Source organism: Galeopterus variegatus, unplaced genomic scaffold (assembly GCF_000696425.1).
Source record: "Galeopterus variegatus unplaced genomic scaffold, G_variegatus-3.0.2 Scaffold445, whole genome shotgun sequence".
Lineage (NCBI taxonomy): Eukaryota > Metazoa > Chordata > Mammalia > Dermoptera > Cynocephalidae > Galeopterus > Galeopterus variegatus.
This window is the reverse complement of record NW_007726556.1, coordinates 174584-201933: the sequence shown is the minus strand read 5'-3', so window position 1 is coordinate 201933 and position 27350 is coordinate 174584. Positions and strand designations below refer to the sequence as shown.

The 27350-nt window shown below is 42.8% G+C and overlaps 1 protein-coding gene across 2 annotated transcripts in view; it reads left to right on the top strand.

Annotated features, from left to right (window-relative positions):
* PEX14 (peroxisomal biogenesis factor 14) overlaps positions 1-27350 on the top strand; it is a 136062-nt gene that overhangs the window by 29980 nt on the left and 78732 nt on the right. For both annotated transcript variants that reach the window (XM_008568810.1, XM_008568809.1), the window contains exon 3: positions 23999-24083. In XM_008568810.1, coding sequence (XP_008567032.1) covers positions 23999-24083 — 85 coding nt within the window. The remainder of the gene's footprint in view (positions 1-23998; positions 24084-27350) is intronic.

Here is a 27350-nt window from a genome sequence, read left to right as displayed (position 1 = left end):
TAAAGATAATTGGTAGCTCTATCACAGACTTGCCAATTATAGATCAACAGGGAAGCAGCCCGGTGATGGTTTGTGGTTGGCACTGGCTACCCACCTAGCAAACGTGAGTTATCATTCTGTATCTGCCACTGAGTGGGGGTTGGCTAGGTTGGGCCTTTCCTACTTTTGTACATTGGCTTCCCTAATTGCATCATATGGTCTCCCTGATTTACTGATTTCAGCTTCATTTCATCCTTACACGTGGTGCTTGCATCCACATTATGTTTCTTACTTCTTGCTTCCTTGTCATGTATAGAAAGTATTAATTTGCAGAGGTTTCGTTTCTACTGTTCTTTGTGGTTCCCTAGTACCTAGAATGGTTAGGTGGCAGTCTGCAGATAAATGATTCTCTTGAAACCAGTGGGTTTCTGCACATTTTTGTCTGCTGGGTCTAACTAAAGACAAGTCTTTGTGGGTGCACAATTTAGCCCCCTTCTAAAGCTTTTATCTGATGTGTATACCAGCTTATCTACTTTGCTCTGGCATGGAGGGGGAAAGTCCCATTTCATTGCTAGGCTGCCAGGTGCTTGTGTAAGGCTTTCAGGTGCCAAAGTAGGAATGGAGTCCTATATTGAATGGGCCGTATTTCCACGTGGAATATGTTTCGCGTTTGTTTGTTTCCCAGGTATTTGGCACCTAGGTGCTTTACTAAGCCCTCCGCAGGATGGGCATATTCCATATTGCTCAGCTCCCAGCAGAAAACAGATGGTCAGTACACATTTGTGGATGAATGAATGTATATGCTCACTTATGTAGATGGAGATGGTGAGCCAAGGAGTTGGATTGCAGAGTTGCTGCCTGGCTTCCTGCTAGGAACTTGGGGTGCAATGTTCCCACGGGGGCACACATATGCCAATGTTTAGTGGATCATTGCAAAATAGGCAACATAAAGAGGGCATTTTATGAAAGGGAACATCAGAGGAGACATTATAACTGAGACCTTTATAGCCTTTCCATTATTATGGTTTAAATCTTGACAGTCTTTATTTGCAGTGACACTGGGACCAGTAAAGACAATGCTTGCTCCCACCTCCTTGTTCTTTCTCTCCACATCCTGTTCTGTAGCTGTGGTGCACCGATAGGCATCGTTAAATGTGCAGGCAGCAATGCTGCTTTTCAGTTTGTCTAGAAACAGCCCTTTTGACTCAGAAGTTGGAAACCAGATGACTCACCATTCTATTTGTTTTATTGCAACTGTCATTTCATGAAATGCCCTGAAAGCTTTAAACTGTAAATGCCAAAGTGAGGTTTTTTGTCTTTTTTATTTTGTTACCTTTTTTGTTATCTCTAATCTTTTTATTTTATGTTTCTCTTTTCCCCTTCCCTTTCTGAATTACTTTCTCTTTCATTACTCTCTCTTTCTCTGTCCCTCCCTTCCTTCCTGCCCCCACCCCCCCTTTAATGACTATAATGGCATCTGTAGTTGAAATAGATTTTGCTAACATCATGGTGCATTCTCTCCAGCTTTAACACTATCTGATTGAGGTGTAACCCTCAAGTTTTTGTGTATGGTTTAGAAATGGAAATATCCATGCACAGAAAAGTTTGTAACACTCATTGGATTTAGCTCTAGAAGCCATGTCAGATCATAACAGTAACTCACTTTTTGTGATAGTACATTTTGCAAAATAGTGGGTGCATCCCAGGTCCCCTCCACACATCCATTTCCTCTATTGAATGGCTGCCATAATCACAGTTAGGACTAAGAGCTCTAGGACTTATGTGGTCTGTGGGACCTAAGACATCTAAGTCTTCTGTGGACTGTAGGATCTCATCAAAATGTGTATTGCCACGAAAGGGCCTTGATCATGTTAACCTCTTTCTCTCCTAAGATGTTATTTTACAGGAATTCCTGAAGTAAGGAGCACCTGCTCAGTCTTATGGCTTAGGGTGGGGTGATGGGATCTAAATTTTTAAGGATAGAGCTCTCAAACCAGGACTTGCAGCATCTTTTTTCCTGATACCTGACACTGAGGCACTTGACTGAGTCACCTGATTGATGACATGAACATTACTGGGTGTTAAACACCTGGCCAGGGAACCAGGAAACCTCTGTGGATTTCCCCAAAGGATGGCAGACAGATTGTCGAATTTTAATGAAGGTGGGGTGAGTCCCTGATGTTCTTCTGCTTTGGAGCTTAGCAGAATCCCAGCATTAACTTCAGGAGTGCTAGTTAGAAACCTGTACTGGTGTCATTGGTTATATTCCACATTTGTCAAATCCTTAAATCCAACTGAACTAATTTTAGAAATAGCTAGTTACAATGAAAAGTAACTTAAGATGCATAGGGACCTCTTTTAATCAAATGCTCCCTGTTCTTCTTCTTCTTCTTTTTTTTTTTAAAGGCCTTTGGTTTATTTTGGCCTTCAGAGTAGCCATCCCTCGAATTATATTGCAATTGAACCTCTTTCCTATATGCCTCCAATAAAGGAGAGTCTTTTCCATGATGTGAGTGGGGGAAAATATGTTGTGTTGTCACGATATTTAATAAGTTGATGGCCATGAGTTTTAAAAATGAGTTCTGCATATACACTGTTTAGCATTCAACATAGAATGCTGTGTTTTTCACACACTTGGCTGGATGTCTGATTCTGACACAACCACTTTCCCTGTTGCTGGAAACAGAAAACCACAGGCTGTTAACTTAATACTCTCAGCTTCTGGGGCTAAGGTGGGAGCAGGGTGGGGGTGGTGGTGGTGGGGGTGGTGTTCAAATCAAGTTACTCTCACTCCCCACCAAAGACAGATATTTCCTATTCCGGTTGACAGTTTGAGCGGGATTCTGAAGTTTCTGGCCATTTTAATTGAACCTCAGTGAGGGGTAGTCCTGTAGCCTGCTTATGACATGGATAATTACTCCTAGGGCCTGGAGCAGCCTGTCACATGTCCCTCACAGGCTCCCTCTTGCTTCCTCACCTATGGATATCTTCTCCGTTCATAGGCAGGGCCTCTTTGAGGAGCGGAAGGATCATTTAGTGCTCATGGCCGGTTCATTCCTTGGCTCCTCTGCTGAGCTATCCAGCAGGGGTGCCAATTCTTCCATTTAGCTGACTATTATATAGCCCTTAAAAGGGAAGGGTTTATTTTAGCTGGCTGTTATATTGATTGCTATAGGGACGTTTCTATTTTCACTGGCTGCTATATTGACTGGGAAAGGGAAAGGGGCCGTATTGCCGGGAGCTGTCATATTGACTGTTACAGAAAAGATCTGTATTTAAGCAGTACCAGTGCAGTGGGATCTCCCAGGCAGGATATTAATGCTAATTCATCCGCTCACCCCCTGCCGTGAGTGTTATTTGTTTAAATCTGTAGATTCCCACAGCGCGTTTATATCCTCACTAGAGTGAGCTCCGCTCCCTGTAATTATTTAACATTATATGCTGATATAAATTGTAACAGTTAAAGAATGGTAATGAGTAGCCAAAAAAGAAAAGAGGAAACAGGGGAAAAAATAGGGGAAAAAAAGGGGGACAAAATATATAAAATAGTGTATACATATTGTATATAAGTACGTGTGTGTATGCTTGTATATGTATGATATATATATGTATATATGACGTTAGAAATGGCAGAGTCAGATTCTCAAACAGCAGTGAACAACTTCTGGTATCCTTTCTTTCACCTCAGGTTGATTTGTACAGTGCTGCTCAGTCCATGTGTGTGCACCTGCTGTGTATATGTGTGCACACGTGCTCATGTCATCTGCCAGAAGGAGACTCTACTGGTGTGTGCCATACTTTGTGCACACGTGCGTCATTACATACAGTTATGTGTGTTCCATGTATTGGCTGGAAATTTATCCATTTAGCGACTCAGCTTCTTGATACATAGCTGATATCTGATTTCCATTCCAGCTTCTGTGTTCACACAGCATCTCTGGGCCTGAGACCCATCATCTCTAGGGCAGTCCTCTGGGGAATTCTCCGTTGGGTTTGAACTGATAGGCCATTGGGTGTCACTGTCGCTCTTCTGGCTTTAGTGAAAGAGGGATTTTCTGCTGGGAAAACTGGATTTCAAAGGAGAAGTTTTTCTGCCTTAGTTGGAGGTGTTGTATTTTTGAGATGTTTGTCTGCATTTTGAGATCCGTTTTCAAAAGTATTTGTTGCGTTTGTTTGTTTTTGCCATGCTAATAAGCTTCTAGCATTTTTATTGTTCTTGAAAATTGTGTGCTAATTGCGAGCTCTAGATATAACCCTCAGCACACCCAGATGAGGATTTCCAATGAGCAAAAAACTGTCCTCTTTCAAAAAAGGCAGCTCAGTGGCATTCTGGAAACCTGGGTAACAAGGGGAGCAGATTAGGGCAAGAACTTGAAAAAGGAGGAAGAAAATCTCCCTGCAGAAGCATAACTTGGGCAAGTGCTCGCCACTCCCCTGCCTTGTCCTCTCCTCGCGGAGGTGGAAAGAGCACCGGGAGCGAGCCTGCTGCTGCCTGTTCACAGGAGCGGGCTCACTCCTCCAGCGGGCTGCTCTGGCAGTGTGGAGCCGTGCCAGGCTTCACCACAATTCATACTGTGTCAGTTTAAGAGCGAGCCTGCTGCTGCCTGTTCACAGGAGCGGGCTCACTCCTCCAGTGGGCTGCTCTGGCAGTGTGGAGCCGTGCCAGGCTTCACCACAATTCATACTGTGTCAGTTTAATAAATGCACTACTTAAATTATGAAATTACAAAAGAAAAAAGAGAATGCACTTATTCAGACTCTTAATACATTAAAAATAAGGCATTAAAACTCTGACTTTTTTTTTCTTCCAGAATCAATAATGAACAGGAAGGGTTGTAGACATTAACAGTCATGGACATTCAAACTCTTATACATAAATTATCTTAGAAAAATGCACATAAGACTTGAATAATGTAAATACATTAATGCATTTAATAATTTAAACATTAAAGCGCAAGCAGGAATTTGAGGCAGAGGCTGTTCTGAGGTAAGGGATTGGTCCTAGAACGCGTGTGTTCTAGGATCGATGGGTGATTTCCCCTTGAGACACCCTGGAAAGAGAGTGCCTGGCCGGCTGGCATGGCCTCCAGCACCAAGAATCCCTGGACATTCCTGATTGCAGCTACCTCCTAGAACCATATTTTTGCATATCCTACCTTCATACTCAGTTCCATCCTATGCTTCTAGTTATTTGCTTGTTAGAAAATTAAATGCTTCCACTTGAAAGAACAATGAATTTTGAGAATGTCTTGGTTGGAAAACCAAACCAAATTAACAGATCCTTCACCCAGCTCTGGCTGCTTGTGATTTTGGAATAAGGAAGTAGTTGTTCCTTATACTCAGTCCCTAGTGCTTCAGCCTCCTACTCCACTGCAGCACTGTGGTGGGTGGATCCAGGTTGCAGCATGCTGGTAGATTTGGAGACCAGATCTAATGGGAGCACGGAACTGATATCCTGTGTTAGCCTCTGGGTGTTGGGCATAACGGTGGCAGATAGCCATGCCAGGAAGCAGGACAGGTGCCGTGGAGTTAGACTCAGTGGTCAGTGATCATGCCTTGGTTTGATGTGAGGGTTTATAACAGTGGATAGACTGTTACTGTTTTCCCCTGTTTCTTCCAAAATCATACAACAGCAGAAACTCGCTGGAATGTTGAAACCCCTTTTCTGGCTGAATACTGAATAATCTAATTCAGTTTTTGAAACCTTCACTGTGAAATAGCCTGGGAAGAACTAAGAAGCCAGGGCCATGTGCCTTAAGTTTTCATTTATTAACCCCAGTGCTGTTCTTTGGTAGTTCCCCAGCCTTGTTTTAGAGCCAGAATCATAGATGAGAAACTGGAAAAACCATAGAAAGTATATCACTGGGTACATACTCTGACAACTTTTTCTCTTTTTCTAGAAGAGGTTTGTTTATTTGGTCAATAATGCAAATGTCCCACTGGGTTTGCTAAGGGATCCCTAAGAAACAGTTATCAGATAGTAGTGATGGAACAAAACCTGTTTTTCTTTTTTCTGTCCTTTTTGAGACCGGCCGCACCACGCTCAGCCAGTGAGCGCTGTGAGCGCACCAGTCATCCCTATATAGGATCCGAACCCGCGGCGGGAGCGCTACTGCGCTCCCAGCGCCGCACTCTCCCGAGTGCGCCACGGGCTCGGCCCAAAACCTGTTTTTATTATTGCCAAATCTGTTGGAGTCTTTTTACTGGATCTTAAATCTCCTTCCTGAAATTTTTCCTGGGATCATGTTGATTTGACCCAAGCCTTGTCTCTTCTGGCATCTATGACTTTGTTTGCAACCATTTCCAGTCTTTGTTGCAGCCAAGGACAGTCTGCTTTCCCAGCTAACGTGATTACAAACCAGCTTATAACCACTTTCAGGAGAGCACTGTAGGCTGACCTGGCATGTGCAGCAGATACAAACAGATTAGGCTGTGCTGCCCAGAACAGTCAGAAGGAAAACCAGCTCTTTAAAAACAGGTAGTCAGGTACTGGTTTAGAAAGGAGTGGTATGGAGAGTGGGTGAGGACCAACTGCAGAAGAGACCTTGAGGTCAGTGTGTCATTCTTGGGATATGCTCAGATTCTTCTCCAGGCCTTGTGAATAACCGCTTCACTTCATGAGCCCTTCTCCTGTGTTTCGTTTTACGGCAGCAGAGCCTTTCTTACCAGCTTTATTTCAGCCTTGGGATGACTGTCAGTCCCAGGTCTGTTGTGTTTGTTTGTTTTCCAGAGTTTTCAAAGCCCAGGATTATTCCCTCTGTTGCTTGCCCAGCCTTGACTGGTGTCTGTGTCTCTTGCCTATGTCCACATTTCATCTCGGCAGAGGGAAGAAAGTGAGATCAGGGGAGCATGAGAACCAGGGAGAATCAAATTCTCTTTGGATGTTGCCGGTCACACCCAAGAAAGCTGCTTTCTCTTCCCTTTAGTTCCAAGAAATGTTTTATGACCTTAACCGCACAATTGGCTTGTGCCAGATTACGAAGTGTTCCAGGGCACTGGAGGTGGGGGAGGGGAGCACATTTACTCGCCTATTCGGGGTGCAGAGTGCTAGCTGCCATCAGCCAGGGTGATCAGATAGCACTGATCGGGGTCAGTTCACCCCTGTGATATGGCCTGTATGCAGATTTCCTTTGAAGAGAAAGGAGTCAGGTTCATTAATTAAAGGAGCCTGGCTCAAGAGGCCTGTAATTATAGGTGCTAGAAATCTGAATTTTAAGAGGTCTGTGCAGCTGCAGTTTGAAAAATGTAGGGAGGCACTGAGAAGTACAGGTTGTGGGCAAGAATGTGGCTGAACCAGATTTGGGAGGTTCAGGTTTTGGCAGAATTCCTCCTCAAATTCATATTTATTTTATCTTTATTTCTTTCGGTTTTTTTTTGGTGAAGGTTACACCCTGTGACTGAGAGGCTAGTATTGCCAGAGTATATGGAGGGCAGAAAGGAGTTGCTATAAACTAGAAGATGCTTAGTTTTTAAGGGAGCAAGGGATATGTTTGGGACTTATAGATGCAGTGTTTGAAGAAAATTAAATAGTGACATGAATTAAGGGGAGGCAGGTCAGAAACTTAATTTGAGTGTATTCTTGGGAGATAAGTCCCAGGCAGATGTTGGACTCTAGAATCTTTGTCCCTTCTTCTCTTCCCCAGAACAGCACCTTCTCTGTCCTATATCACTTTTCGAGGCCTCGCCGGTTAGCTCAGTTGGTTGGAGTGTGGTGTTATAACACCAAGACCAAAGGTTCAGATCCCTGCACTGGCCAGCCACCCAGAGGAAAAAAAGAATCACTTCAGACCTTTATGGGAAGTCCTGACCTGTCCCTTTTCTTTCTCATTTCCTCAGGTATTTGTAGCTTGACCTTTTGCTTTCTCTCTCTCCCCCTCCTTTTTTTTTTTTTTATACTTTTCTATTTGATTTATGACGTCGCTTTTTGTTTCTTGTCACAAAACTTTATTTTGGTCCTTGGCTATTTGCATCTCTGCTAATTAATCATGGCTAATTTGGGATGTGGACAGGAACAGGTAGAGTTAAGGGTTAGATGAGTAGGGGTCCACTCCCCAGCCCCCTTCAAAGAAGGAATACAGAGACTGGTGGTGGGTGGGGACGCTCCAAAGACCTGCGTGGCTGAACAGTTGCTCCCGGCTGATGACGAACCTGATGCCGCGGTTACCCTCCTTTCTGCCTTACTGGTTTTGTCTCCTTTGGAGTATTGTTAAATATCATCCCATTTAACAGCCTGGACCCTCTGCAAGGGGCAGGAAAAATACAGACAGTTTCTCTGTACTCTTTCTTACATTCTTGTATGTGTATGTGTTGGGAAATCTGCTAGTGAACCCGTAAACTGTGGAGTAGAACAAAAGTCTTGAAGACTCTCATTTGGTGCATTTACAATATGCAGATTGCAATTCCAATTAGATTGAAACCTCTATTTAGTAGAGTGGTTTTGTGAAATAAATAACTTTTGAAGAAGAAGGCCTACTGTATATAGTAAATACATATTTCTCCTTCGGTTGCTGGCACAGAGCTTCCTGCCTTCCAAACCCTTGCCCTGAAATGCTGATTCCAAAGCAGGCAGTGTCTTTGGGCTCTTTGCAGAAGAAATGCCTCTCCTTCACTTTCTGGCACAGGGATTTCATCCTTGATTTACAGTGCCCAGCTTGTTAGCGCTGGCGAAGGGGGGAGAGGGTGTGAAGGTCATTATGTCCGTTTTGTCCTCTCAGAGAGAAAGTGTAGAGGGGGTTTCTTCCTGTATGCTTGTGGTAGTGGTGAGGTTCAAGTGCCCCCCCTTGTGTCAGAGGGAGTCAGGCCAAACTCCCATTCCTCTCCTCTCCACCTTCTATACTACATGTCATCCAACAGGGGTGGACGATTTCTGAAGCCTAATGCAGGATTTCAGGAAGAGTAGCACACCACCGAGTAGAGAGCATCCGCCCCAAACCCCCCTTTTCTAACCCTCCCCTTCTCAGCCCAGCCGTGACAAACTGACAGATAATTAACAGATCAGGTCCTCCTATTAGGCGCATCCCGATGCTGGAAGCTGCTCTTGCTTTACGCAGGTCCTTCAGCAGCTCTGTGCGTGTGGGTGATGGTGCACTAAGTGGTCATAGCAGAGGGCAGTGAGTGTGTTGGGAAAAGCGAGCAGAATGCTCTTTAGCAGAGAGAGTGCTTAAAAGGGAGAGAGGGGGCAGTAAGGTGCCGGCTTGAAAGCACCTGGTGAAAATACTTGGACTTGCGGAGTTGAGTTGTGATCCGGAATACTACCGCCTGTCTCAGAGAATGGCTATGTGGGTTCTAAGAGGATGCCTGATTACAAAGAACATGTTGAAGGCCACTTAGTCCCAGGTCAGGCTGTGCATTAGATGCACTAATCCTTCACCGTAACACTGGACTGGAATTGCAAACTTGGAAGTGCACAGTCTATTGTGTTTCAGCTTTGGCATTAAATATTTCTATACAGACAGTGCCCTACATGGCTTTCTCTCAGCTGCCCAACTTTTCTTTCCCTAGCGGAAAGAATTCATTCTGAGAATATTCTCTTCTACCTACCAGTGACTTTTAAAAACTACTTTTCTACTCATCTTATGTGGTCACTTTTCTCATCTTCCTGATTGAAATATTAATGTGTAGATAAATATAACGACATGTAGGGGCTATACACAGGCTCAGGTCCTTGGGCCTGGCATGTTGGAGCAGGAAGAAATACCTAATTGCATCAAAACCACTCTAAGTTCATGTATGTGGAGCCCATCAAGCTGAAAGCATCCAGACAGCATCTGCTGTTATCAAATCACTCGTGAATCCAGCTAATTAAAATAGAGCTTCATTTTTCTGAACCATTGTTTGGCAGGAATTCGAAACGGGACTAACCCAATTTCTGCGTGTTTATGAGCCTTTATTCTATCAGAGGTACTTTTCTGTAAATGTACAGGGCAGCGTTAAATAAATTGATCCACACAGTATCACTGTAGACGCACTATGGACTTGCTAATGATTTCTCTTCCAGCTTTCTGGTTTCCAGACATACTCTTGAAAGCTTTATGTTCTGTTTTTCTATCCTCTGCTCTTTATCTTCCTCTTTTTTTTTTTTTTTTAAATTTTAACTTTGCTTTTTTTACTTTTAACCTTTTTTCTTTGAAAACAGGAAAAATGTTATCTTAACGAAGTTTTCTTTTCCATTTCTTTCTTATTCTTTTTCTTCCTCTCTTCCTGTTTTTGCTTTTCTTCTAGTGGGTAAGATTTGCCTTTTGTGTCTATTTCTTGCTGTTTTCTGTACCCTCTTTTCCCTTTGTTTTTCTCTTTTTATCTCTCCCTTTTATATTTTCTGCCATGTCTTTCCCCTAACCTTCTCTTTCTCCTTTTTCTCTTCTTTCTACCTCATCCCATTTTTCCTAATAAAAAGTTCTTTTATCTTTGTCTCCACATGCAAATACAGATTAGGGCAGAAAGGGGGTGCCTGTGGAGGCAGAACTATCTGGCTGCTGTGAGGTGATGTCAGCCAATTTTGCTTCTCTGAATTTGCTTGCATGCTTTATTTTAGGTTTTTAAAAGATTTTTCAAACCACATCTACTCTACTTTATAGTCTAATAATCCTACTTTGAAGATGAAAAGTATTATATAAATGCTAACTAATTATTCCTTATAATACTTTGGTGAGTCTCTCAGCAGTATTAGTTCCATTTTACAGATGAGGGAGCAGAAACAGGAGAAGTAAATAACTCTGAAAGTTACTGAAGAAGTAGGTGGCTGAGTTAGAATTAAGACCAGGTCATCTTAGGCTTTGATTCTTGATTATCACCTTATGGGTGTTTACTTTTCTCTCCATAAGAAACATACATATTTAAGGTAAGGGTGAGAGAGCACCATCCTCTTCCCCCCTTCTCTTTACGTACTTTTAACCTTCTGAAGTTTCAGTTGTAGTCTTTAGATGTTAAATGAATTTCTAGGTAATTCCTGGGAAAGAATGATGCCAAACCACTTATGGGCTGGTAAAAACCCTGTCCATTACAGTATCAAAGCAGAGTGCTTACTTTCTGTTTCCAGCAGCTTCCAGTAAGTGGGCCCACGTCACATGCGCTGGCCCCAATGATCATAGCGTTGTAAGAAGCACTGCCATATTTGATTGAATTTAGCCATTCTGGAATGACGTGTGTATGAAGTCGTCTTTTGCATTACTGTGGCCTTTATTATTGCTAATGCATTTTGACATTACAGGTGTAGCCTTGGCTCTCCCAGAAAGGGCAAGGCTGCTCTTTCCAAGCTAAAGAGCAGAATTCATGAAACTGTTATACAGTGAGACCAGTGTTCACCTTTAGTTACTAAGCAGAGTAAGGGAAGTAAATGCTTTTGTAGAAAAGATAGCCAAGTGACAGAGGCCTATTCTAGTTCCTCACCTAGCATTGTTTCAAAAAGTGGATCCGTTAGTATTGCTCTCCTAGGAGAACTAGAGCCAATAGATAGAAGGTTCAGGAAAGTACATTTCAACTCAGTTGAAAGGACTTCTGAAAATGAGTCAACAGTTTCTTTTTTTTTTTTTTTTTTGTCTTTTGTCTTTTTTTTTTCCGTGTCCGGCAACGGATCGCAACCCTCAGTGTTGCCCCCGTACCGGACCAGGGACCGGCAACGGGATTGCAACCCTCGGTGTTGCTCCCGCACCTCGCTCAGCCAGTGAGCGGGAGCCGGTCTGTATGTGGGATCCGAACCCTCGGGCGGGAGCGCTGCCGCGCTTCCCAAGCGGCGCACTACCCAGTGCGCCACCGGGCCGGCCCAGTCAACAGTTTCTTAATGGAGTGAGTTCCCTTTTCATTATAAGCATTCAAGAGAAGTCTTGCTGATCATTTGTCAGGGTTGTTGAAGAGGGGAGTCCTAGATCTTGGGTGGGACCAGATGGCCCAATATCTCTTTTGGTCTCTCCTTGTCTGAGATTGTGACAAGACAGCAAAAGCTGCCTCTTTGGGGACCAACCTGTGGCTCACTCGGGAGAGTGTGGTGCTGATAACACCAAGGCCACGGGTTCGGATCCCATATAGGGATGGCCGGTTTGCTCACAGCGTGAGCGTGGTGCTGACAACACCAAGTCAAGGGTTAAGATCCCCTTACCAGTCATCTTTTAGAGAAAAAAAAAAAGCAGCCTCTTTGCTTGTACTATATGATTTTATAAGTGCCTGGTGTGCTGTGAGGACCCCATGAATGCTCAATAACTATTCATTATTTAATCTTTATCTTCCTACTTCTTAATTTAACTTGAATAAAAACTGTTCTCGTTCAGTTCAGGAAAACCACTGTCTCTGGCACCCTCCTGTAGCGAGTCATTCTGGATAGCCACATTTTCTGGATAGCCATCGAGATCCATATGAAAACAGAACAAAACACAACCTTTAAAACTTTTGGCTGGAAATTATATAAAATGAAATGATATACTTTCTTGCTTTATTAAGCAGAGTATCTGGAATATAGTTTAATCCTGATGACTCAGGATCGTCATTTTAGATGTAAACGTTTGCTTTGTGTTGTAAGTGTAGCTGTGTTTCCAAAACCTGTTGAAATATAGATGTGTTGTATGTTTGCCCCTACTCTAAATGACTCCACCAATGCTGAATGACCCCAAACTAATAAGCTTTTTGAATTTTTTGTTTGCTTTTCATAGATGTTCCTCTCTTGACATTTGCCATTAGGCTTTTTTTTTTTTTGCCATCACGTCTTTGTTCTGTAAGTGTCCGTGTGCTAGCTGGCTCGTTCCTCCTTTCTCATTTGCAGCTTTTAATCTTTTGTGATTTGGACACCAGATAACTAAGCTTGTGTATAACATAAATAGTAAGTAGTGTGAGTAAAGCTGCACTGCGTGTAAAATATGTGAAATTTGTAATATCTTTTCTGGTGGCACTGATTTTTTAATCCCTTCCCCTTCTCTGTTGGTTTTCTCCTGTTTTTGAATTGGGTTTGAGCTTGGAGAGCTGAGTTCTGGGAAGGTTGGTTCTTGTCCTTGACCCTCTCTGACCTAAGCTCATATCCCTGGCTTAGGCATCACAGTTTGTCTCATGGTATTAACTTAGAAATTATAAGATGGCACAGCTAGGAGGTCCTTAATGTCACCTGTTTAACCCCTTATTTTATAGAAATGAAGTCACGGAGCGGGGACATAAGAGGATAGGTTTTATGACACGTTTGTGACAGGGTTGGACTCAGTACGCAGGTTTCTTGAGACCCAGCTCACTTTCTGTCCTGCCACACTGTCAGGTCTTTTCCCTACCAACTGTGAGCAGAATGTGTGTGAATGAGGAAATGTAGGTATTTGTGTAAGGCAAAAAAAAAAAAAAAAAATCACGAAGAAACATTCTCTGCTGGCTTATGAGCAGGTCCACAAGGAAAGTCCATAGACAAAAAAGGCCTCTGTTTGTGGCTGTGTTTGGCTGTGTTTGCACTCAAGGCTGATATCGATATTGTAGGAGAAGCTTTAATCCTTTCATTCAAATTTACAAGAAATGCTGTTTCCTTTCAGTTTAAAAAAAAAAAAAAAAAGTCCAAGAGAGCATTTGATTTGAGGAACCAAAAGTCTAGAAAATGTATCCGGGAGTCCGTGTCAATTTGGGGCATAATGAAATATAAAAAATACTCAATAAAAGCTCCTTTATTACTTTAACTGTTTAAATGTGGAGTTTTTAGCCATCAGGTTAATGTTTTGGTATCATTTTTTTATTTGATTGTGAGCACTTTTCCAGGTAGCTCTGCCACTCGAGCGCTAATCAGATTCCCACAGATGAATGGTGCTAGCTGCAGCCTGACATCACCGTGTTTTTGCTTCGACATTATTTTATTTGGTTTTCCTGTAAAAGTTAATAACTCTGTGTCCGTGTGTTTAAACAGGCAAGGAGAGAGAGAGGGAAAGGACAATGAACAGAAAACGATGAGAGATGTCTCAGGAAGCTTGTATTAAATTGAGGAAATGTAGGAATTTTGGTAATTTCCATGTATCTTACCCTATGAGCAGGGTGTGGACAATCAAGAAGGTTGCAAAGAAGATGATAATTCATAATCCTTGAGATAACAGAAAATGAACTTCCTCTGTTTCCCAGACAAAGCTGGAAGGAATTCGAAATGAGTTACCATTGATTTAGAGGAGAAGGAGGAGGATGCTCAATAGTACTGATTTGCTTAATGGTGAGAATTGTGTAAATTTTGCGTTAATTGTAAGTAAATTACATGCTCATTTGGCATCTCCTAGATTACCAGGATTGGTAAGAGCATCAGATGCAGGGCACAAAGACCCTCTTTTTCATCTTCCCTTTATCGCTGTGGCGTGGTGGCTCATGGCTCGGCTCTGGTGCCTAGTGGGCTTTGTTGAATCATTTATTTTTTAAAGTGCGTGTTTGTTTATAGGTAGCTATGGTTGATAATAGGGATGTTGGTGATGCTTGGTGAAAGGTTGCTGAATGGTTCAAAGCCGTGAGGACTGCCCTTTCATTCCTCCTGTATGTGATGAATTTCCCAGCTGAGCTGAACATTTCTAAATTGGGGTTTATCAGAAGAGGCGACTGGACTGATATCTCTTAATTCGGTTTCTCTTCCAAATTTGCGTCTTGTGCTAAAGACATAGTCTGTGGGTACAGATCTGAAGTGAGTATGAGAATCACTTCCACGCCCTTTCATTCCTCCTGTATGTGATGAATTTCCCGGCTGAGCTGAACATTTCTAAATTGGGGTTTATCAGAAGAGGCGACTGGACTGATATCTCTTGATTCGGTTTCTCTTCCAAATTTGCATCTTGTGCTAAAGACATAGTCTGTGGGTACAGATCTGAAGTGAGTATGAGAATCACTTCCACAGTCCTTATTTCAGTGCCTCTGGAAGATGTGTAAAAAAGTTATGATGCTTTTCTCACCTATATCAGAGGCATAACTTGTCTTGCTTCTCTGTGTCGCACACTCTGTGTCGATAAGTTACTTCTGAAGTCGTCTACAGAGGTGTGACCTATGTTACATACCCCTTTTGGAGAGTAGAACCTGGCTACCAACTTGTTTCATATGCTTGTCTTGCTTCTCTGTGTCGCACACTCTGTGTCGATAAGTTACTTCTGAAGTCGTCTACAGACGTGTGACCTATGTTACATACCCCTTTTGGAGAGTAGAACCTGGCTACCAACTTGTTTCATATGGATGTGAAGTACATCTGATGTCTGTTACTCCACTTATTGCCACAGTTGGTTCCACTGATTGCATTGTCCCAGTGGAGAACCCATTCCTGTCCACTCTCTCAGACTTGTGTGCTTGGTGAGGAAGGCGACTTTCCTCTGAGAGGAGCCAATTGCACTTGACCATTTGAATAGTAACAGCTTTTAATCCCCGTCATCTTACTGTCAATTTGAAGATTTTTGAGGCTGCCGGCTTACTCTATTATGAATCATACTTTTAGAACTCATATTTTTATTTCTTCCCTTAGGCCATAAAATAATCTAAAATAATAGTGGGATAGGACTTGGTGGTCTTCTGTTGGTAGCAGATCTTAATTGTTTACTTTCTTTTGCTTCCCAATGTGTTTAAAGGTGATCTTTAGTTACCCACATTTGTCATTTCAAATTCTTTTCTTGCAGTCTTTTGGATTTGAGCTATTTCTAGGCTATGACTGTTCTTTTTTTGTATTCAGTCTATTTTTTATTTATTTATTTTTTTGGTGGCTGGAAAAACGGGGAACTGAACCCATGACATTGGGATTATAAGGCTGTGTTCTAACCAACTGAGCTAACTGGCCAGCTCTGTTTTTTAACATTTAGTATTTCTCCAGTTCTTATGAGATTTCTGGTAGGAGTGCCATTTAATGACTCAAAGGTTTTGGTTTTGTGCCATATGTGGGGTGATGGTAGATAGAATTTCTTGGTCTAGAGCTTACCTTCCTTAGAATTCAGGAGCCCATCTTCTTGCCTTCAGAGCAGAAGGTGCTAAGCCCTTGTGAGGGGACCCTGCCCTGCATTACCTGGTGGCATCTATTCAGTGTCCATCCCCCAGTGGTGACTTGTGCTTGCAGTTACCACTATCCATGACACAACTTTTCTTTGTCCCCTTCCTGATTGCCTCACAGCTCAATAGTGCATGACTAGAGAGAGCTTCACCCATCTCCATCCAGCCTGAACTTCAAAAGTTGTGGGAACTGAAGCAGTGTTTTATCTGCTGAGCATCTGAAGGTACTGGGAGTTTAGGAGAAATAACGTTCAGAAAACATATAGTTCAACCAGTGGTAGAGAGAAAGAGTCGAGGAGATAGAGGCAGTGGTATCATTAAGTAGGAAGGTCCTGAGGACCGTCTGCTACATATTTTTAGTGTTGGAGTCACCAGCCACCGTCACTGTGTGAGCTCACAGTTCTCCTAGGGAGCATCTTGGACACTGAGTCATTACATTCCTTTGGAGTGATTCAACTCAACAGCTTGACACCTTCATTAATTTTACAACACGAAGCCTGGGTACTCTCTGCTTCCTCTCTAACAGTGTGGGGAAATTAGAGGAATATTGAAAATATAAGACCAAGGGAAACTGGAAGAAGGAACAGTCAAGGAGCTGTTGAAAGACATCGTGTTAAAAAATTGAACTCTCTGCCTTTTCTTGGTATCTCCTGGGACCAAGCACCCAACTCCTGCCACTCGTCTTTGGCACATAAACCTTTTATTTCTGTTCCTGCCATGCTGGCTGAACCTCCGACTTGCAGCCAGCTCGTTTGCCTTCTCTGCTGAGGTCACTGCTACCGTGATCCGTGTATAATGGCATTTTCCTCCTCTTTTCAGTATGGAGGCTATTACAGTTTCTTCTCTAAACAGGACTTCAAACAATTTGCTGCCAGTTGGATTTCAAAGCCAAGGAAAAGGCAAATGTCATCCTTTTTTTCTCCCCTCTTTGGGTAACTGCTTTGTTGGTTGCATCAAAAATTAGAGGGGCTGCTATCTAAATTCAGGTGGGGATGCATGGGGACAAGGCATTTAAATTTGCTTTTCTTTCTCCGTGAAGGAGAAAGTCCTTTTCCTTCCCAACCTTTCCTAAAAAGGAACTTTGATCTTCTCAACCCAGAAGCAAGGGTTTTCATTTCCACTACAGCAGGCGCGTGCCCCACAGCCCTTTCTGTGGCGCAGTTACAATGACTGCCACGGCAGCAGCTCTGCTTCTCAAGCTTTGCTATTCAACTGCACCAGTGCCCTTTGGGCTGGAAGTTGGCACCCACAGTACTCAGCTGGGCATGGAAACCCTCTCCAAAGTCACCCTTACGTCCCTAAGATCACTGTCATTTGATATTAAATAGTGCATGGTGGTTTAATATGCTTTTTATTTCCACATCTGTTTCTGGAAGAACTACTTTAGTAGAACAACAAAACAATGACATTCTGGCAAGCAGTTCGTGCAATATTTTTAACTAGGGCCAAGAAAAGAAATTTAAATGGCAGAGATATTTCACTTTGAAAGGTAGTTTTTGCGTATGTGAAGTTGCCACTTTTCATAAAGCCTTTTACTACATATATCAATGTGTTTTAAGAGAGACTAGGGCCAATAATGCGTGCTTTAGAATTCCCTAAATACATATTTACACAATAGACCTTAAAATATATTATGTTCTATCATGTCAACTCTTGTGCACTTCTACCACAGGTATTTTATTTCTTTAATGTGAAAAACAAAAGGACAGAGGAAAGTAAAACAAAGGAAATTAGGGCCCACAAGCTTAATTAGTATAGGGTTGTAACCCAAATCAACAATGGGAAGGACACAATGACAAAACCCAGGAAATTCCAAGTTGAAAGAGAAGCTCTTTCCTTTAACTCCTTGAGTGCCAGGGCACTTGCTAGCATACTCCTTAGTCAGGTGCAGGAGGATCAAGTACTACAACTCGCTGTCTTTTTCTTTTTTTTTTTAAAACTTCCTGCCTTTTGTTGACTTTCTCTTCTCCTTTCCCCCCTTAATGTAAATGAAACACGTGTGCGTGTGTGTGTGTGTGTGTGTGTGAGAATTGTAGATAAATGGGCTAAAAGTACCTCTTGATTTTGTAACCCTTAGAGAAGGGGAAAGAGTACAAAAAAAAAAATTCCTGTCACTGTCATCTGTTCATTTTTAATGAGCAATTTTAAAAAATTGAAAATAAAAGAGGAAAATGAATAGGTGTTGAACCAGCCCGTGATATGTAAATGCCAACTAGTAATTACCTAAAACCTCAATTTTCATTCTGTTTCATCTTGCAAAACATTTCATTTTCCCTGAGTGAAAACACTTAATTTGGGCCGTGTGAGTTAGCGGAGCGGCCGTGCTGGCCTGCGCCTCCGCCGGCTCTGGCTAGGGGGCACTTTGGCTTTGTGCTTCTGCTGCCTGAGTGGCTCGTCCACCTCAAGGTTATTCCCCTCTTGCCATTCCAGTGGTTTTGCTCCGAGTGTGCAGTGACGCCCCTCCCCCTGCCACTAGTCTGGTTTTGGGGAGCCTGTTCCTCCTTGTCCTTGCAGAGGATCGTATTGAATTTTGGCTGACCGAGCCTTCCTCTGCATATTAACTTTCCCCTGTTACCTGGCTGTTAGACCCTCGGCTTCCCTGAGTTGGATTTCATGCTCTGAGAGCAGTTTTCTGGAAGCTCCCTTTCTCCTTTTGAGATTTCAAACACAATTGTCTCTATTTTGTTTATTGCTGCTGCTTTTTATTCTTTCTTTTCATTTTGGTGTCTGGGGCAGCTCTCCTTGATTGAAGCTCACACACATTTGCCCTCCTGCCAGACTTAGAGTGACAATTCCAACCTCTTTTTTCTTTTGCATTCTCATAGATTTTTCTTTTACTCCGGTTTAGGATCTGTTGCCTTTTGGTTATATTGATGCAGCACCTTAGAATGTGGCTTGTGGTTGTCCCTGCTTCCTTCCCTCCCCAGCCCATTCCGCAGCTAGAGAGAGCGAGCATGTAGAATTGAGAAAGAACGGGAGAGCCCGGGATTGTGAACGGTAGATCAGGGAGGAGTCTGGGTGCAGAAAACCAGAATTATGTTGTCCTAGGACCCTGGATCCAAGTGTGCTGTGCCTGGAATCTCAAGGAACACAGCCTCTTTAGTGAGATATATAGCTTCATAATTAGCCCGTTGCATTTTTTCATGAGTGCTAGCATCAGCGTTCTACGATGTGTTTCTCTGATTAACAGCTGCTTTGCAACTATTTCCTTGTGCCACCGATGACCATATTTGTCAAAGAACTCCTGACAGAGTACTGATTTCTTACTAAAATGCAGCATTTCTGTTTGAAGAGAGTTCTCCCATTCTTGGCAGTGCCCGGCATTTAAAGTCAGTTCTTGTTAAAACTCGAGTTGGCCTTGGTCTAACGCTTGTTAACAGGATTCTGGGTATCTACTTTAGAGTAGGAGCGGAGGAACCTTTCACAGACAATTTAATCTCCTGAGCAGTGCATGTGTAGCAGTGCGGTGCTGGAATGGGGTTTCAGGCCTGCATATGGGTCATTTTCTTTTGCCCTCTAGTTGTGATCTCTCTGTGTTAAAAAGGTCTTGACTTTGGTCGTTAGCAACATTAATTTTTGAATATTTTTAATAGTTTAAAATGGCTAAAGAATGCTCACATTTTAGGAGATAGATGTGAATGTAGTACACAGGACTGCTGGAATTGGTGGCATTCCAAATAAGTGTCACTAGAGACAATGCATCAGGTTTACATGTCAGGTGTAAAGTGCTGAGGCTCCCTCAAAACCCCAGGTTCATTATTAGGCAGGCTCTGTCTTCCTGTCCCCCTTGTGCAGGAATAAAGTGTGCCTTCTGAAGATTACAATGTGCAGGTCTTTTGTAGGAGGGTGGAAGGCACATAGGAAGCATCTCTTCAGTGAGGACTGTCAGGAACCTCGATTCTTCTCACCAGGGATTACTTACCCTACACAATGCATTTAACAGTGCATAGTTCATAGTAGATAACCCCTGAGTATACTGTATTCCATTGATTTATACAGTTACAAATCCTGGTCTCTCAAACACAAATCTCTCTCAATTGGCCAATCATCTTGGATAAAAAGGTGTTTTTCAATCTGAAGTCCCCCCCTTTTTTCTGAGTTGCTGGCAGTGACTCTAGCTTAACCACTGTTACAAGTCTGCCAAGACAAGAATTTACTCCTCCTCTTTGCACCTCAGTTTTACCTCTAGCTTTAAGTGATAAACAGTGAAAATTATCAAATTTCCCAAAAATGGAGTTATTGGAGGCAGGGTTGTTTCATTTTCCTTAGGGGAGTATGGGAAGATAGGGTCAGAGTGATTAGGGGGTTGAGAAACTTTGCCCTGTTTTCTTCTGAGTTCATCCTCGTTACTTTTATTAAACTAGCTACTGGTAATTCGAGGTGCATGCACTCATTAAGAACTCTATCAGTGAAAGAGGAGGGGAAAGGAAAACCGATTCCATATTTATCATGAACTCAACAGCAAGTGACTTCGACAACGGCATCAGGAGCTTTGCACCAGAATTTTCCCTGGCTTGTTGCACTCCCACAACATGTGCAATAAAGTTCCTGTCTCCGTTTTACATCTTTGACATTGAGGCGGAAGATTTGGCCTGAATTTATGTAATTTAGTTGGGCACAAATATAACCCATGAATAGTCACATTCATCTTCTAATTAGAAAATCAAACGACAATACAGGACAGGCTGCAGAAACCCCATCACTGAATGCAACAAAAGCGTGTTGTGTGTGTTGGACCTCTGCAGAGGAAAGTCAGTTGAATTGCTTCATGAAGTTAATGAAAAGTGTCCAACAATAGGCGGGCGAGAGGCACCAACTGAGCATCCTGTCAGTTATTTAGTGTGTGAAGATCTTCGCATTATGGGTAGGGAGTTTTGGGAAATCTTTTACCATCAATGTATGAATCATAGGGCTATAAAAGTCTAGATTGGACAGCCCCCCACTGCAGTGCCAGTTCCTCGTGGGGAGGGAGGAAAAGAGTAAAGAGTGGCCAAAGAAATAATTAGTGAAGGGAAGAGAGAGGTTTTCTTATGTTCACACTTACATGTAGCTGCTTATCTGGGTATCTTTCTTATTCAGCACATTAGGTTGAGGCTATTAGTTTGGGTGCTTTATATTTTTGCATCTGACGTAGTGATATCGATGCTGTTAAATATGTGATTTGCCTGTCACCTGCATTTTCAGACAAAGATCAAGAGGAACATAAAGAAGCCCCAAATATACTTTATGTAGGCGTTTGGCAGTATTATTTTATATGACTTGAAATTAGCGAATGGAAACTTTAAAAGAAATTGTTCATATTTTTGCAAGTTTGAAGTGTACCGGGACTTTGTCAAATTCCCGTTAAAATAAATACGTCAATTTCATCTCCCTTCCAAATTCATTTATCTTGCTTTTTTAAAAGGTGTTTTCTACTTTACCTGATGTTTAAATTGGATTCGCTCGTTTATGCTGTTCTTTGCTGTATCCCCCACGTTTTCCTTAAATGAATTACTAATGACAGAGCACTCCATCATTCCCTCTCTGCAGCCACTTTAAGGAAAGCATGGTGATCTAAACCTTTTAACCTATTAAAGATGATTTTTCCCAATTGAATCAGACCCACCACAGGTGTAATAACTAATCATTTAAACTACACCTGCTATTATGTATTTTTAAGCCATTATGCGTGTTGGATAGATGATAATTCATGTTTATTGCATTGTCCGATGGATCCGTTTTGCCTACACTAGGCTGATTAATGTATTTAAAGAAATAAGAGATGCAATTTTTAAAAAAAAATTGATGGAATGCACCAAGCACTGCATTGAGTGCACCATTAAACCCATCAGAACTTTGCTCTCTGACCAGAAATGCATATACCAAGGACTGTATTAAAAAAGCAAGGTGAAACCTGTGCGTTTTAGTGGTGGGAGTTTGTTTTCTTTCTCTGTCATGGAAAATTTTGGAAAGATGAAGGAAAGGTTTCTGTTTCTACAGGTAAATGATAGGAGCTGTGCTATTAGCATCTACTGCTTAAGACCTGTTATCCACATTTCCTCTGACACCTGGTACACGTATCACAGCATGCAGAGGCTGCCGTATGATACGAGTACCATAATTTTCTTGTGTGTTGAAGGTGTATTTTTTCCTCCAGGTGAAGAACAATTATCCCTGAGCCATCTGAGCTGTACGGATTGGTGGTGACCCTTGGGGTCTGCGATTTTGTACCCGTCCATTCTCTTTCCAGGGCACGAGCCTCTCTCCCTTTTGTTTTTCTCCTTCCTTTTCCACTTCTCCCCTTTCCTCCCCCTACTTATGGCTCCTCTTGCCCTATCTTCTTCTCCCCTCCTGTTCCATCTTCTACTCATTCCCTCTTCTTTTTTTCTCTTCCTTCTTTCCTTCCTCTTGTTGTAGATTTTGTTAAATTTTTTTGACTTTGGTACAGCCTGAGGAGATCGGGTTGAGGGGCTAAGGCGGGGAGTATGCTGCTTTGAGGTTCTAGATCTCAAGCATTGATTCCTCTTTAGTCCAGAGCTGGTTGGTTATCACTGCAGTTCATGATGGTGGTTAATGCTATTTGCAGTATTGGAGGACAGATCATAACCCATAGCGAGCTGGGCTTGGCTCTCAAGGAACATTAGCATGTTTTATTAGAGACAGGCTCAGATCTGAAAAGTCGGGACAGAGAGTTTATCCTTCAGGGAGAATGTCTAGCCTCCCAGAGAAGGGGTACAGGGGAAATAAATAAGGGAGTTTCCCTGGCTTTTTTTTTTTTTTTTTTTTTTAATCCTGGTTTATCCTCATATCTTTTGTTCCTGAGAAGTCTGTCTGGTCTCAGGATTAAACTCATATAAAACATGGGGAAGGAGACAATTTGTGACTTGTGTTTCATTTATAGTCACAGTACTTTCTGTTTGAATCTGTTTTACAACTGCTACCTTTAGTTTGAAGGATCTTAGAAAATTTCCTTACATCTGGCCCTTTAGAATTTTTTTCTTTTGACAGTTTATGAGTGAATTGCGTGGCCTGTTGACTTGACCTGTAACGTGAGACCATATGATTCTTTTGGTTTTGATGAGGTCAGTAGTGGCAGTCATTTAAAGTGGCCCCCTTATTACCTGGGGCAGGTTGGTGTTTCCTGCCTGGAGGACCAGTGTCTGGGATGTAGAGCAGACAGTGGCATGTAAACACACGCTTTGTGCGAGCTGAGTGATGGGAAGGTTAATGCCCGCCACAGTTTTCCTTCCGTTCCCTACTTGGCTTATTTGTAGATATGAAGATTTCATTAAATAATATTCATTACGAGAGGTAGGAAGATAATCTGTCAATCTGTCAGCTTTTAGCCCTGAAACTCCAAACTTTGCCCTTTGAAGGCCGTTCAGAATTCCTCTCCATTGCATGAGAGGGGCCGGTGTGAGTGGCCATGGGTGTTGGCTCCTACATAATCCCTTCCTTCCGGGATGTGCAGTGCTTCGCCAGGCTCTGTACAGGCAGCACGGTCTCTTCCCCTCGGTTGCCTGCAGTGTAGTTGGGGAGGCAGCCTGAACATTAGAAGATGGTGTAATGATGTCTTCACTTACATGGTACACACTACAAGCATGGAAGACTTTAAGAGAATAGGGAGATTAGAAGTGGCTTGCTCATTTAGAGAAGGCTTCAAGGAATCAGAACAGGCTATAAAAGGGCTGTGCTGGTGTCTGTGTATTAATTTTTAGACAGTTAGAGGTGGGAAAGTGAGGTCTTCCAGAAAGAGGGCAGACATGGCACAAGGGTGGTGACATGGATGAGCATGGCTGTCTGTCCCTGCCGAGGGGTGAAGGATCAGCCGGAGCAGGGGAGAACAGGAAAGGGTCATTGCAGGTCGGAAAATCTAGGCTCAGGAGATTCAATGTGATAGATACGGGCAGCCAACAAAGTCAGGGAAATGATAGTCTTTTAGTTAGGTAGAGTTTAAATTGAAGGAATACCGAGTTATAAATTTGACTGCAGTGGTATGCTCATTTCTATGGCCCTGGGAAAAACTCATAGGATTTTTAATCTTGAAATTCAGTCTACTGAAGTTTACTTTTCTTCTCTGTTTTATCTCTCCCACCAGATTGCCACAGCAGTGAAGTTTCTACAGAATTCCCGGGTCCGCCAGAGCCCACTTGCAACCAGGAGATCATTCCTCAAGAAGAAAGGTACAGATTCCCCATGGCCATGCAGGGTGGCCTGCAGAAAGGGACTGGGGATGGGGCAGATGGAAGCCACGGTGTGGAAAGCAGGTGTTGAGCACCTCAGGATCTCCCATAGCTGCCCTCTCTTGGGGGGAGTAGGGGGAGATGAGTCCCTGGTGGGGAACGCAGGTTTCTTTCCTTACAGTAGAGCAGAGAGATCACATGATTCAGATAATTAAGCACCAGATATAAGGCAAAGGACTTAGCCCAGAACATCAGGGCAAAGGCAGCATTCAATAGCAAAAGTGGCCCTTTGGATAAGACTGTGGAGAACTTCTGTTTTCTGGTCTGTTCTTTTGTCAGTGACCCTGGCTGCAGGATGACTGACTTTAGGTTAGGAGCTCAGCTTCTTCAGTAAAGAATGGGGAGGAAAGAAATGAAGGATGGGGAAATGAGATGACTAAATAAGGTCGGGTTAAGATCAAGCTTGGGGTCAGTCTGATTTACGGATTGAAGTGGTAGATTACTGATTTTATGGTATTTCTGTAAGCAGGGATAAAATGGGTCCTGGCAAATTCAATATTGTCTGAGACAGAATCCATTCTGGTTCTGTTGGAATTTAGGATATTTTTTCTATTTGTAAAATGAAAACAAAAAACCGCGACCTTTTATTCTCTGTACATTTAATTTTCTAGAATTCTGGGAAGTTGTTTAAAGGTCCTTATATGCCATAAGTGGGAAAAGTGAGTTTTCTTCCTCGCAAAACAAAACTCTTTTCCCTTTAGGAGCTGGAATGTTGGCCTTAAAATTGTTGGGTTTTGAGCTTTTAGGCATTTTTGGCTGGAATAGAAGATGGAGTGGTTTGGTGGGATTACCCGGGTCTGTTCCACGATGTCCCACTGAAGTAGTGCTGCAGGGATCGTGTTGGCCCCTTCACCTATCATGTCTCAGGGCTCCCTCACGGGGTTTGGGCAGAATAAGCCTAAACATTTCATCCCTAGGCAGCTGCTTAGTGGCAGCCCCAAGGCTGGGTCCCTGTGACAGAGTGGGTGAGGGTGCTGTGTGCCTGCTGGCCGCCTCCTGCTCCCCCCATCATTAGGAGATTATTAAAATTTGGAGTGTATTGGCTGGCCTCTCCACTCCACAAGCATCATGCCATAAAAGAGTTTTTCCTTGAAATATGTGTACCTATGGGGAGTAATCAATCATAAAAGCTTAGGGATTTCAGCTCTCTCATCAAAGCACTGAAGCTGGGGAAAGCTGAGCCTAAAAGCTGAGCTGATTACCCGGGGTAACCTGAGACAAAATCTATGGTTGCCGAGAGATCCTTAGCCCCAGTATATTGTGCAATATTATAACTGCCTGATCTTCTCTTCCACCGACAATGACCAGTTAGTCCTCATTTTCTCTCAAACGCAGCTGGGTTAGAATTTCATTTGCAGAAGGTATTTAGAGCAATTTAGAGACAAATGTCTCTGGTGTTTGCTCGGCACTTCCCCACCGCAGACTTTGCTGAGCAGTTTTAGTATCAGGAGCTCCATCTAATCTGTTTAATTTTAATAAATCCCTGACTGGGAGAGGGAGAGAAAAAAAAGAGAGAGAGAAACTGGATGAAATAATACTTCTTTTGAGTTCCTTGGCTAATAATAACTGTAGAGAGGAAACTGTTTTGTGCAATTATTATTTGTTCCTCTTTTAAAAAAACCCAGTTGATTAATTAATTAATTCGTCTGGGAGCAAGTGTCCACCCTGTGCCCTGGCCTGTTCTCCCTCACTGAACAGAACAGACAAAAATCCCTGTCCTCACAGAGCTTAAATTTTAATGGGGAGAAGGCAGACAATTAACCAACAGAAAAAGGAGATACACAATATGTCACATGGCAAGTGCCATGGGGAAAAATAAAGCAGGGAACATGGGATGAGGAGCTCCAGCATTGGTGTGGGCTGGACTGGGATTTTAAACAGGGCAAATGTCAGAAGGTTTCTGAGAGGGTAGAATGTGAGCAAAGAACTGAAGGAGAGGAGTATTTGTTAGCAGAGTAGACATAATCCCTTCTTGGCCCTTCATTTGGGGTAGAGTTTTTAGAATTCTAGACATCTGGAACCTTGAGAGCCTACCCTACCCTTGTTCCTCTAAGGAGAACTCCCCGAATTTACCCCTGTGCTTAAACCCAGAATCACTTAATCACCCATTTCCATTAGGCTCTAAAATGCTGCTTCAGTCAGTAATTATCCATTTCCGAGTTGAATCCCAAGAGAGTATGTTCTGGCAGGACCTTTTCTGGGCAGAAAATTCCAAGGTTTTATTGGTGTCTGGGGAAGAAAAGCCCCTTCACGTATTTAAAGTTCACTTTTTAAATTTCTGGCTGTTCCTTGGGTCAGACTCACATGATCAGCATAGTTTGGCACCATCTCTGATGGGTTTGAGAGGGAGCATCTTCCCTGTCCCTAACAGTAGTTGGTGGAAGGAAAGAGAATTGGCTCGCTGGTCGTTGGGGGCGGGAGGGACCAAGGTTCTGGCATCCTCACTGTCGTTCTCCCCACAGATCATTGCAGGGGTGGGTTTGGAGCACTGGCTTTGGGAGAGCTCTCAGCAACTGTAGTCTTGGCTTTTCCTAGCAAATGTCACTTCAGGGAATTGCAGTGGAGCACTGATTTGAATTATAATCTTGACTTTCTTTTTTTTAATAAACATCTCTTTCCTGAAAAGGCAAATCCAATTTTGTTTTTCTTTTAATATTATTTAATATTTAATATAGAAATTGAGGTCCCTGTAGTACATGTCAGTTCAGTGGAAAATGAGGGTTACTTTAGGCACATCAGCTGAGTTTGTTTTATTGTGAAACCACAGCCTGGAGCAGGGGCTGCATCCTGCCTCTTACAGACAGGTTAAGTGTTGTGCTGTCTGATTTTGGGGGGCTGAGGGGCTGGGGGAGGGCTAGTGGGGAGTGGGATTGGGATGGAAGAGCATTGGTTTGCAAAGGTCTTTCCTGTTTGGATTTTTGGTTTTTTGTTTTGAGATATCTTTTGGATGCTTTAAAATCTGAATATGGAGTCATTAATGAGAAACATGAAGTTATTAGAATCATTTATCATTTTCTTTGAAGTTTGCACTGTCATTTTCTGTAATTTACAACATTTCTTCCTTTTATCGGTAGTTTTTTTTTTTTTCCCTTTTGTCTTTTTCCGTGTCCGGCAACGGATCGCAACCCTCAGTGTCGCCCCCGCACTGGACCGGGACCAGCAACGGGATCGCAACCCCCGGCGTCGCTCCCGCGCCTCGCTCAGCCA